The sequence below is a fragment of the Pongo pygmaeus genome, chromosome 14 (genome assembly GCF_028885625.2).
Source record: "Pongo pygmaeus isolate AG05252 chromosome 14, NHGRI_mPonPyg2-v2.0_pri, whole genome shotgun sequence".
Lineage (NCBI taxonomy): Eukaryota > Metazoa > Chordata > Mammalia > Primates > Hominidae > Pongo > Pongo pygmaeus.
The window spans coordinates 121,250,697-121,263,731 of record NC_072387.2 but is presented as its reverse complement, the minus strand read 5'-3'; the positions used below and the strand labels follow the sequence as shown (position 1 = coordinate 121,263,731).

The following is a 13,035-nucleotide window of genomic DNA, read 5'->3' as shown; positions in this document are numbered from 1 at the left end:
GATGAACTTTCTGTTCATCTTCCTCATCACTCCATCGATAATTCTTGAAGAATTTCCAGAGACACAAATTTAACACTTGCATTGCGCTTTCTGGAAATCTCATTCAATGTATAAATTCCCAGGGGTAGGGGGCATAGCACATAACTGGAAACATGCTGGACGCCTGGACACGCTGCGGACACAGCCCACACTCCCAAGCGGGACGCACAGAGGGAGGGTTTTCTGGGTTTTCCTTTTCTGCGACTGCTGTGAGTTCTAACTTCCTTTCCTTTCCTTTCACTGCATTGTTCAAGGCTGCTGTTTCCTTTCAGGGCTGCAGATGCTTTAGTAACAAATAGAAAGTTCAAAAAATCTTAATCCTTTTATATTTGAGCACACCCAGGAAACAGTAACTATCCAGGGTCTTTTTTAAAAAATAAAAAAATTAAAAAACTAAGAAACAATAGAAGACAACAAAATATTCATTGAGCATTTGGTGTGTTCACCCTGATCTGACCTGCTGACAGTTTTAGCTGAACGCTTATAATATTCCTGTGAATGAGCTCCTTCAGGAAAGGAAGCTGAAACCCAGAGACGGGAGGAAATCTGCCCCAGGCTGCAGAGCCTGAAGGCAGCAGCCAGAGCCAGAGCCGAGTCCACCCTGCTGCCATGTCTGAGCTGCCCTAGGACGCCCACGCAGTGCCACACCTGAGCCCCAAATGTGCTTCTAAAGAGGCAACCAACACCTGTTCACTGACGAGGCTTTAAGTGGAAATGTTCGGTTAAGCTGAAGTTAAATATTTAAGTTAGAAAGACAATGGCATTTATCTTTCTGCTACTAACACAATACTTTTTCCATTTATGGTTTTGAAAATGTGTGAATTTCTGTTTTCAAAAGAAATTATGAAATTTTTGTAAAACATTAATACAAATCTTTGTGTTAATTTTTTGTAAAACATTAATAGAAATCTTTGTGTTAATTTTTTGTAAAACATTAATAGAAATCTTTGTGTTAATTTTTTGTAAAACATTAATACAAATCTTTGTATTAATTTTGTAAAACATTAATACAAATCTTTGTATTAATTTTTTGTAAAACATTAACATAAATCTTTTTAGAAGCAGAAAGTGAGCCTCTGAGCTCTCTAAGCCCCAGTGTGGTCTCCTCCAAGCCAATCCTCAAACAAATCAATTCTTAACACTCACTAATGACTGAGATCCTCCTCAATAACTGAAACAGCTGAGAAACATCTTCCTCCAATTCACATGAAGCAGACACTGTCTTGCCTCATAAAATAAGCAAAACATCTGTGCATTCTCTGTTGCACTTGTTTTTAGTTTCAGGTTGAAAAGCTAATGGTCTCCAATGTAATGTTTTGTGTATAAAACCTAATATTAATCTGAAATGAGATACTTTCTCTTACAGCTGATGTAACTCGGGCTCATGTACTTCCAGTTTTAAGTACTGAAATGATTCCAGGACCCTTGACTAAGCTTGTGGCTACACCCCAGAACACTTACTAACCCCTTCAACCTATTAGCCAAAGGGCTTCAGGCTGTAGGGAAGACATCAAAAAGATTTGTCTTTTTACAAAAATACTCACCATCATTTTAAAGACTTCTTACCAGTACTTCTCAAGCATAATTTTGAGGGGTAATTAAAATTCATACCCTTTAATAACCAAGGGACTATTAGCATCATACTATCTCATGCACTATTTGAAGGACACAGAGCCATCCACCCTCCCCGTTGCCCAAGTGCCTAGCGAGTGCACCTGTGTTCCGTAAGGACATTCACTGCAGAAGGGTGATTGGCACAATACGTGAGGTACAGGGTTTTCATCTGTGGCATCAGGTTTAAAAAGCAGCCTCCGACTCTCTGCTGAGCTTCGGGCAACCTGGAGAAACGCGACACAAAGGGAAATAGTCATCAGTTTTACAGACAGGACAACTGCTAACTGACAGACATATAATACTCTGAGTAAGGAAAACCTCCCTCTGCACCTATCTGTGAAAACAAGAGGCCCCGATCCCAGCACACACGTGTTGCTGCCTTGAGTCTAGCAGGAAGAAGGGGCGCCCAGAAAGCAGCTCTGCTGCCAGGTCCTCTCCGGCAGCATTCAGACTGCACAGCATCCCAACCAACCCTCAGGCCCAAGCTCTTTGGGCAGTGAGAAAAACAGATGTCACAGAGCCTTCAGCTTTGCATAAAATAAGAATTATTGAATGTGGTTATTCAGTCTGTGAGATTTTTCTACCAAAGCAGCAGCATCAAGACTAACAAAAAATACAAAAACTGCCTTTCCCTTCAGGTTAGAGACTAGAAAGCGAGCCCACCTATCAGGTGCCTCTCCTCCCCAGATCCACAGCATCCTGACAGTTAACAGGCTTTTCCAAGAAGCATAAACTCACAAGAACAAAAAGAATGAGGAAGAGACTACCAGAACCAGCACTGGAAGCTGCATGAGGGGTGACGAGTCGGCACAAGCTGCGGGCATCAGGGCCGCTGGTGGTGCCGCCTCAGTAGTGGGTGTGCCTAATGGGGTACACGCTCACCTCTCCAGACCTCAGAGTTTCTGGAGGACACCAGCAACAACCCGGAGCAGGGGCACGTGTGCTGAAAACAGGAGACCCACGTGAACTCTTACCACTTTCCCTGCACCCCAGGGTGTCTTTGCTCCCCAACTACCCACAATATTACCAGAAGGATTACGTCCTCCTACCTAGGGAATGGGAGCCAGAGAAAAAGTGACCAAAAAGATGAACACCAGGGATTCCTACAGAAAACAAGAGTCAACCAGTCCCAACTCTCGGACAGCACTTCCAAAGTGCTTTTAGTGTGCCAACCTTAATTATAAGAAGGCATGAAAGGACGACAAATACATTTGCCTAAAAAAAGGGGGGAATGAAGGAGCAAAGGGGAAAAAGGAAATATGATAGTCATTCCACATCAGAATAAAAGTTCCTGATACAGAAAACCAAAAATATAAGCAGAAGTCAATCAAAGAAATCATCACACGACTAAACAGAGTGCAAGGCACAAGACCGAAGGTGTCCACGAGCGTCGGCACGGGCCAAAAGAAGACCGAGGCCCCAGACAACAGCAGAGTCATTCAGAAGCCCAGAAACAGGATGCGAAGAGCTCTGAGTGAGAAACACCTGTTCACACAGAGAATGAGGAACAGCATGGGGCTCCTCAGCACCAGAGCCCAGAAACACTGAAGCACCCCTTGAAACGGGGGTGGAAATCACTTCCTCTGTCTCCATCCGAGTCAACCGTGAGCACTCACATGGATTAACTGCCTGGCATGCACTCGCTCCTCGGGAAGCTCCCAGAGCAGGTACTTGACCAAAATGACAGAGGAATGCAAAAAAAGGGAAAGATGTCAGCACCCAACACAAAGGCAGATGGAACCTGGGACTAGGGTCCAGGCCTACAACTCATGGGGACACTGCTTCTGCTCTGCCATCCCCTCCGATAAGCACACGGCCTCAGTCTGCCCCTGCTGGGAACAGAACACCGCAGACTGGGTAATTTTCCAGCAACAGAAATGCACTGCCCACAGCTCTGGAGGTTGGAAGCCTAAGATCAAGGCACCCGCAGGTGGTCCCCTATTGCATCCTCACAGCGGGGAAGGGGCAAAACAGCTCCCTCACAGCTGTTACAAGGCTGCTGATCCCATTCATGAGGGCTGCATCCTCACGACCTAACCACCTCCAAGGCCCACCTTTTAATACCATCCAATTGGTGACCATCTGTAATAACAGATGATCTGGGGAAACACAATTCAGACCACAGCACACTCTGGCTCCCAAATGTGTCTGCTGGCAGGCATGCCTTTCAACCTCACAGGCAGGACCTCAGGCCCATGACTTCCTGGTTCCACTTCTCCTCCAGTCTCTGGGTGTGTCTCCACCTTCACGAGCACTGCTTTCCGCTCTGCGGCTAAGTACTGGCTGGAGAAAGTCATAGTCAGGAGAATCAGCGAGTCACAAGTATTAGGAAAAATCTCATGCTGAAAACACAGAGCACTCAAAATTTATGCGAACTTGGTCTTCTCCCTGTTTTTCAACAATTTTTTATTCATTTCTTAGTAACTGTTAACTGAGGCTCAAAAAGACTGTTCCTGTTCTCATCAATTTAAGAAAATTTACTGAGCTGTTATCAGTACGTCCTACAATAGCTGTGGAGACAGAAAAGCACAGGAAGTAACGCCATGACAGAGGTTCCAAATCCCACCACCCACCGTTTTCTCTCCTCAGACTCTCAAGAATTCCCAGCACAATGGGTCTTTTTTTTTTTTTTTTTTTTTTTTTTTTTTTGAGATGGAGTTTCTCTCTTGTTGCCCAGGCTGGAGTGTAATGGCGCCATCTCAGCTCACTGCAACCTCCGCCTTCCCAGTTCAAGCGATTCTCCTGTCTCAGCCTCCCGAGTAGCTGGGATTACAGGCATGCACCACCATGCCCGGCCTGGCCTTCCCTTCTAGACTAGATAACATGTCAGTTTTATAAAACATGGCCTTCAGGAAAGAGGTGAGAATAAACCTCTGCTTCTAAAACACAGCAATATGTAGATGTCAAATGTAGTTACTGTAAATAATACAGACAATAGAAATGTAAAATGTAGGTAATAAAAATATCCCACACAGGTTCAGGTGGCCGATCTGTGTAAGAACATCTACCAAAGGTAAGTGCTCCCTCCACATACTAGTCTCTTCCCTGTGCTGTGTAAAAAAAGGCCAACGCCCTCCTTCAATATTTAACTGTCCATCTCTTTCCCTCTCTTAGCTCTCCTTTGATCTCTGTCTGAGCAAGACGGGTCCCCACCCAGAGTACTGGAGGGGGCTCACAGAAGCACAACAGGTACCTGCAGGGACTGGGAATTTAGTGGGGTCTGCAACAGCAGGGACCTCGCCCACAGCACAAGGAGGCTAAGGGTTAGGATGCAGAAGTCTTCCTGCCGGTGGCGGTGATATACAGACCTCTGTGCAGATGGGAGGCTGTCCCACCTGCCTTCTCTGCCATGCTTCTTTACCCTCAAATCCAACAGCCACTAGCCACCTGCAGCTACTTCAAGTAAGGTTAATTAAATTTTTTTTTTAATTAAAAATTCAGTTCTTCAGTTGCGTTAATCTCATTTCCAGAGCTTCACAGCCCCACGTGGCTAGAGGCTACTGAAATTTGTCTAGCAGATATAGCATGTTTCCATCAATGCAAGCTCTCAACAACACTGGTCTAATTCATCCAAGCCATGTTTCCAAATCCTGAATGTGTCATGCAGTTATTATGGTGCTTTACTGTTTAGTTTATTAAAACACAACAGAAGGCAAAGTAAGCTAGCATCTGCACTGCTGCAGACCCATTTCCCAACTGTGAACAGCTAAGCGGGGTTTCCACAGCCTACAGGGATTAGCCACAGTTCTGTCCATTTGCAGGGTAGTCACTGACTCAAATTAATTTCAACTACTATATGTATGCAGCACCATTACAAGGCACTGGGAACAGTTAAAAACAGGGTAAGAAACAGTCTCTACCTTAAAGTGAGTGCTATCATTTTGTACAAAAGTAAACTGAAGACAATTATGTAGTCTCAGTGACAGGAGCTACAAACTGCTGCCAGCCTACAGAGGAGAAAGGACACGCCCCTTAAGACACACAGGTTTTGAGAATATTCTGACATCTGAGCAGGTGATGTTCACACTCAGAGACACAGTGAAACATCAGGAAGAGGCTGGCTTCTAGACTGACAGGACCCTGCATGCCTTACTAGGAGGACTGAAGAGAACTGGGCAATGATGGAATGCCAAAGTTATACGCACAAAAAACACTGCCAGAGATGCAGCACAAGAAAGTTATTGGATATGTGCTACCCACAATGGTTTAAATTCTTACGATTGCAGAAATACTGCTCAGTGCTGGGTCATGGGCTATGCTAAGATTTCATCTCCTACCTGGTTCAGTGCCACAGCCCCGATCCATTCAGAAATGGAAATCTAGATAAACTGATTTTCATTTCTGGTATTTCATCAATTAACAAAAATTAAGTCACATTTCAGCATAGCTTATAAATAAACAATTCACGGTACGAGTGGTTTTTCCTATTTCATTCACCGCACTGAGCCTAGGCTCTAGATTTTTATTACCTCTTTCAGTCCCAGACCAATTCTCCAAGAATTTTCTGTCACTGCCATCACCAAAGTTTCACGGCTGATAAAGCCCTTGTTCATTAATTCAGTAGCAGATAAAGCTCATAAAGGTCAGCTGAGCCCTAGGACTCGAGCATAACGTGCCAACATATTCCACACATAACGCTGCCTAGACACCTGAATTCACACGACAACCAACCAGACTCACAGAAATCATCATTACAGAATATGAGTTCAGAATTAAAGGAGAGGATGTTCCTCTCGGTTCTCTCTTGTGCTCCATAGGCTGCTCTTCAGAGTGTGATAACATGCAGACAGGGCACCCCCACGGGGGCTACATCAAGGCCTTAGGCAGCAGGATGGTGCACATGAGTCACTAGAGGCAGCACGCATCATGCCAGCTGCTCCCACCAGGCCTCCTGGCAGAACCAAAGCCATAATCTAACAGGTGTGATGTTGCGTTGTGTCCATGAATGATCTGATGACAGCTAGAGTCACACATACCATCTACATCTTCACAGTAACAGCAACAGCACAAGGTGAAAGGGGGTACCCCAAGGTTTTTTTTTTTTTTTCCTTACCCAGAAGATGACTGAGTCTCAGGAAAAACACTTGAGAAATCAAATGCTAAGCAGTTTCCCCCATAACACATTTACTCCTAGTGATATTGCTAACTAGACAGAGGAACGGTTCTCAGTTCATTAACAAGTGATTTCAGATGGAAACTGAGATGCACATGAAGACACAGCAATGTGCTGGGGGGAACCTCCATACACATTTCCAGCTGCAGTGAACCCAGCAGCCTGTCTGTGATCAACAGATGGCCTTCAGGGATGAGACTTCACAAGTAGCCTCCTGCTCCCACTCAGGGTGGAGACAGACACAGACAGACAGACACACACGGACACAGGGCCCCTGTAACCACATGACCTCTGGCAGGTCCCTCTCTTGTTGACTACCAAAGCTTCTAAGTTTTCCAATTTATTGGCATACAGTTGTTCACAGTAGCCTCTAGTGTGTCTGAATTTCTGCAGTATCAGTTTTAAAATCAGAAACAAAAAAGAAAAATTATTTATTTGGGTCTTCTCTTTTCTTAGTCTGACTAAAGGTTTGTCAATTTTATTTTTTCAAAAAAGCCACTTTTGGTTTCATTGATCTTTTGTAATATTTCAATTACATTTACTTCCACTGTAATCTTTATTATTTTCCTTCTATAATTTTGGGTTTGGTTTGCTCTTCCTTTTCTTGTTCTTTAAGACGCATCATTAAGGTTGTTTATTTGAAGTTTTTCTACTTTTTGATGTAGGTGCTTACAGCTATAAACTTCCTCTTAATACAGCTTCTGCTGTACCCCATAGGTTTTGGTATGCTGTGTTTCCATGATCATTTGTTTCAAAAAATTTTTAAATTTTCTTAATTTCTTCATTGACCCACTGGTCATTCAGGAGCACACTGTTTAATTTCCATGTGTCTGCATAGTTTCCAAAATTCCTCATTACTGATTTCTAGTTTTATTCCATTGTGGTCAGAAGAATCTTGATGAAATTATATTTTTTTATTTTTAAGAGATGAATTTCATTTTTAAAAAATTTTTAAGACTTGTTTTGTGCTTAATATAGATAATCCTTAAGAATGATCCATGTGCTAAGAAAAGAATGTGTATTCTGAAGCCACTAGAGGAAATGTTCTGTAAGTATCTTTAGACTGATTTGTTCTAAAGTACAGATAAAGTCAAGTGTCTTTGTTGCTTTTCTGTATCAAAGATCTGTCCAGTGCTGAAAGTGGCGTGTTGACATCTCTAGCTATTATTGTATTGAGGTTTATCTTTAGTTCTAATAATCCTTGCTTTATATTATCTGGGTGCTCCAATGTTGGATGCATATTTACAACTGCTATATCCTCTTGCTGAACTGACCCCTTTATCATTATATAATGACCTTCTTTGTCTCTAGCTTTTGTCTTGAAATCTATTTTGTTTGTTATAAGTATAGCTACTCCTGCTCTTTTTGGTTCCCATTTGCATGGAGTATCTTTTTCCATTCCTTTATTTCCAGTCTATAGGTGTCTTTATAGAGGTGAAGTGTGTTTCTTGTAGGCAACAGATCATTGGGTTTTTTGTCTTTTTCGTTTTTTTTAATCCATTCAGCCACTCTACGGCTCTTGATTGCAGAGTTTAGTTCATTTAAGTTCAATGTTATTATTCATAACCATGGACTTACTCTTGCCATTTTGTCATTTGTTTTCTTGTTTTGTAATCTTCTCTTCCTTTTTTCCTTCCTGTCTTCCTTTTAGTAAAGGTGATTCTCTCTGGTTTTATGTTTTAATTTCTTGCTTTTTATTTTTTATGGATCTATTGTATGTTTCTTAATTTGAGGTTACCATGGACTTGCAAATAATAAAACCCATTATTTTTAAATGACAACATTGATTGCGTAAACAATGTAACAAGGAAAGAGAACATTAATTAAAAACTCTACACTTTAACTTTGTCCTTGTGCTTTTTAACTTTTTGTTGTTTCTACTTATATCTTACTGTACTATGTCTTGAAAAGTTGTAGTTTCTGAGCAGTTCATCTTTTAACCTTTCTACTCAAGATATGAGTAGTTTATACATAGTGTTATACTATTCTGTATTCTTCTGAGTACTATTACCAGTGAGTTTTGTACCTTCAGGTGATTTCTTATTGCTCACTGACATTATTTTCTTTCAGATTGAAGAACTCCCTTTAGCATTCCTTGTACAACAGGGCTGGTGTTAATAAAATCCCTCAACTTTTGTTTGGGAAAGTTTTTATTTCTCCTTCATGTTTGAAGAATATTTTTGCTGGATATATTATCCTTGGATAAAAGGTTTTTGCTTTCAGCAATTTAAATGTCAGGCCCACTGTCTCCTGGCCTGGAAGCTTTCCACTGAGAAGTCTGCTGCCAGATGTATTGGAGCATCTTTGTATGGTAGGTATTTGTTTCTCTCTCTGCTTTTAGGATCCTTTCTTCATCATTGACCTATGGGAGTTTGCTTATTAAATCCCATAAGGTAGTCTTCTACGGGTTAAATCTACTTCGTGTTTTATTAATATAACCTTCTTGTACTTGAATATTGATACCTTTCTCTGTTTGGGAAGTTATCTGTTATCTCTTTGAATAAACTTTCTACCCCTGTGTCTCTCTTTACTTCCTCCTTAAGGCCAATAACTCCTGGATTTGCCCTTTTGGGGCTATTTTCTGTATCTGGCAGGCATGCTTCATTGTTTTTGATTCTTTCTTTAGTCTCTTCTGTGTATTTTTAGATGGCCTGTCTTCAAACTCACTAATTCTTTCCTCTGCTTGATCAATTCTGCTAGAAGACTTTGATGCATTTTTCAGTATGTCAACTACATTTTTCAACTCCAGAATTTCTGCTTGATTCTTTCATATTTCAATCTCTTTAAATTTATCTGATAGGATTCTGATTTCCTTCTCTGTGTCATCTTGAATTTCATTGTTTCCTCAAAATAGCTATTTTTTAATTCTCTGTCTGAAAGGTCACATATCTGTCTCTCCAGAATTGTTTACTGGTAGCTTTATTTGGCGAGTTCCTGTTTTCCTGGATGGACTTCATGCTTGTGGATGTTTGTCAGTGTCTGGGCATTGGGCGTTGAAGAGCTAGGTGTTCATTGTAGTCTTCACAGCCTAGGCTTGTTTGTACCCATCCTTCTTGGGAAGGCTTTCCAGTATTCAAAGGGACTTGGGTGTTGCAATTTAAGTTTTTGGTCTCACTGCAGCTATATCTGCATTAAATTGGGGCACCCCACGCCCAGTAATGCTGTGACTCTTGCTGATTCACACAGGAACCACCATGGTGTTCTTGAACAAAATCCAGAATAATTTTCAATTACTAGGCAGAGATTCTTTGTTCTCTTCCCTTACTCTCTCCCAAACAGAGAGAGAGAGAGACAGAGAGAGGGGTGTGTGTGTGTGAGATGAGTAGCTGGAGCTAGAGAAGGGTGACACAATACCCCTGTAGTCACCACCATTGGGACTGCACTGGTTCACACCTGAAGCCAGCAAAGCACTGGACTGCACCCAAGGCCCATGGTAACCACTTCCTAACTACTGCCTATGTTTGCTGAAGACCCTGGGGCACTACAACCGGCAGGTGGCAAAGCCAGATGGGCACGTGTCCTTTCCTTCAGGGCGGTGAGTTCTCCTTGGCTCCGGGCAGGTCTAGAGATGCCATCTGGGAGCCAGAGCCTGGAAGCTGAAACCTTAGGAATCTAGCTGGTGCACTATTCTACCGCAGTTGAATATTTCTTGTGGCACCCAAGCCACAAGAAAAAGTCCTTCCCACTCTTCACTCCCCTTTTCCATAAGCAGGAAACCTCTCCCTGTGGCCACCACCAGGCCTGCAGCAAGTACTGCCTGTTTATCGCTAATGTTCATTCAAGGCCCAAGGACTCTTCAGTCAGTTTGTGGTGAATGCTGCCAGGCCTGAGACTCTCCTTTCAGAGCAGTGGGCTGCCCTCTAGCCCACAGCAGGTCCCGAAATCATGTCTAACAGCCAAGGCCTGAAACTGGGGACTCCCAAGAGCCCACTTGATGTTCTACCTCACTGTGGCTGGGCAGATACCTATGCTGCAAGACAAAGTCTCCTCTCCTTTTCTCAAGCAGAAGGAGTCCCTCCCTGTAGCCACCACAGCTGGGAATGTGCTGGGTCACATTTGAAGCCAGCTCATCTTTGAGTCTCATGCAAGACCCACGGTGAGTTCTGCCTGGGTACCACTGCTGATCACTCAGGGCCCAAGGACTCTTCAGTCAGCAGATGATGGATCCTGACAGGAACTGGGTGCTTCCCTTCCAAGCAGTGGGTTCCCTTTTGGTCCAAGGTATGTCTATAAACGTCGTCTGGGAGCCTCAGGGTTCTGCCTGATGCCCTATCCTGCTGTGGCTGAGCTGGTATCCAAGCTGCAAGACAAAGCCGTCTTTCCTCTCCTCTTATTCTCAGGCAGAAGGAAGGAGTCTCTCCTGGAGCTGCAGGCTGCACTGCGTGTGGTTGTGGGAGGGTGGCGCAAGGCCTCCCTTGGCTGCCCTGGCTGAGGTCTCACTAGGTTGCATGCCCCCCAAGGCCACTGGCTCAGAGCCCCAGCACAACACCAGGTCTTAGCCAGGAAGTGCAGTCCTTGTGGCCTAGACTGTTTTTCAAGTTTATTCAGAACCCCAGGGCATTTTAGCCCACGGTGGCAGAGCTTGCCAGAACTCAGGTTTCAACTGCTGGGACCGGTGATTAGCCTTCTGGCTAGGACTGGTCTAAATGCTACCTCTGTGCCCAGTGTTGCTTTCCACTGTGACAGGGCAGCACTGAGTTCCAATACAAAGTCCCACAACCACTGAGCTCTCCCTCTCCGAAGTGCACAGGTTTTCTCTCTGTGCTACGCAGCTGCTGCCAAAGTTGAGGAAGCAGCAGCATCAGCAATTTAAGTCTGTCTTTCCTACCCTCTTCCATGTCTCCTTCAGTGACATGAAGTTAGAACCAGGCACTGTGATCACTCACCTGATTCTGGTTCTTAAGAAGGTATTTCTTCGTGTGGAGAGTTGTTCAATTTGGTGTTCCTGTGGGGAGGACAATCAGTGGAGGTTTCTATTTGGCTATCTTGCTCCACCTCCTCCCTATTATCTTAGGCTTTATAATTAACTTTTGAACAAAATCATTACATAATATTTAACTATTATAACAATTACATTAAATATTTATAAACACATTGGATATTTTCTTTGATACACTGTAGTCCTATCATATACAAGTCAACAAATGGGAACTCAGTCTACTGATGTCTGTAATACATTGAAAGGCATTTACCACTAAAATAAAATCAAGACATACATTCAAACAAAAGGCAAGAAACAAAGGGAAGGCTGTACTAAGAACTGGTATGCTCACTGGGACTGAAGGATTAAGTAGGATTTTAGTAAGAAGATAAGCAGAAGTGAATCCAAACAAAGGGAATAGTAAGGAGAGATGGGTGGGGGAAAAATCCCACTTTTCAGCCTCACCAGGAAGCAACAAGAAAGGCTCATAAGCCAAGGCCTGAGGACAGAGGCCAAAAAGGGAGGTCCAATCTGTAGAGGGACATCTGTAGATTATTACAACTTTGGAACCAATCTAAATTAGCTGTTTTCAAGAAGTAAAAATTGCCACAATTTTAACAGGTCCTGTCCAAACATCTTGAAGACCAGCTGGTGAAGCAGTGCTGTGTACAAATAAATGAATAAAGCTGTGTCACCCCCAGTTTCTGGGATGAACCATTTCAGGAGGACCAGTGCTGGTGGAGAAGCTGGATAGAACAGGAACCAACTAGAAGTCAGGGCCCAGTTAGGTTAGTGCACAGACACCATGAAAACCCACAAGACCTGAACTACAGCGTTCAGGACGGGTCAGGCACAGAACAGGTAGCTCAGCAAGTGATTCAAGGTGGGGGAAAAGGAAGAGTTAAAGATACACTAAAGGTTTCTAAAAAGAAATCAACAGGTGGGTGATACGAAGAGAGTGAGTGAGCAGGGAAGAGGAGGAAGGAGGAGACGCCAGTGAATTCCTGAAGCACACTGACTAAAGGTCTCCACAGAGATCGGCACAAACACGAAAAGACAAGCTGAACAATCAAGAAAGATTTGATCCGGAAAGGCTGACTTCAGAGGCAGGAGCTAACAACTGGCCGTGACACTGAAAGACCGGGGATGGTGGAGCCCATACTGCATCAACTGAGAAGCGGAGCAAGCTCAGGACAGAACCTGAGCGTGGGCAGGGAGAACACACCATAGGTAACCCTCTATGAAAGGAGGCATGGTGGCTAAAAACATCAAAGCGCCCACAGTTCCAATCACTGTTCCTCCCCCTACATGCCATTTATAAAGCTTCCTTAATCACCCAAAATGTTTC

The 13,035-nt window shown here is 43.4% G+C and overlaps 1 protein-coding gene across 34 annotated transcripts in view; it reads right to left on the bottom strand.

Moving 5' to 3' along the window:
- Positions 1-13,035, bottom strand: part of ARHGEF7 (Rho guanine nucleotide exchange factor 7) — a 191,828-nt gene that overhangs the window by 36,352 nt on the left and 142,441 nt on the right. For 33 of the 34 annotated variants that reach the window (XM_054447144.2, XM_054447148.2, XM_054447141.2 and 30 more), the window contains one exon: positions 1,755-1,877. In XM_054447144.2, coding sequence (XP_054303119.2) covers positions 1,755-1,877 — 123 coding nt within the window. Of the gene's footprint in view, positions 1-1,754; positions 1,878-11,652; positions 11,712-13,035 lie in introns of all 34 variants that reach the window. The other variant, XM_054447159.2, reaches the window with a different exon arrangement.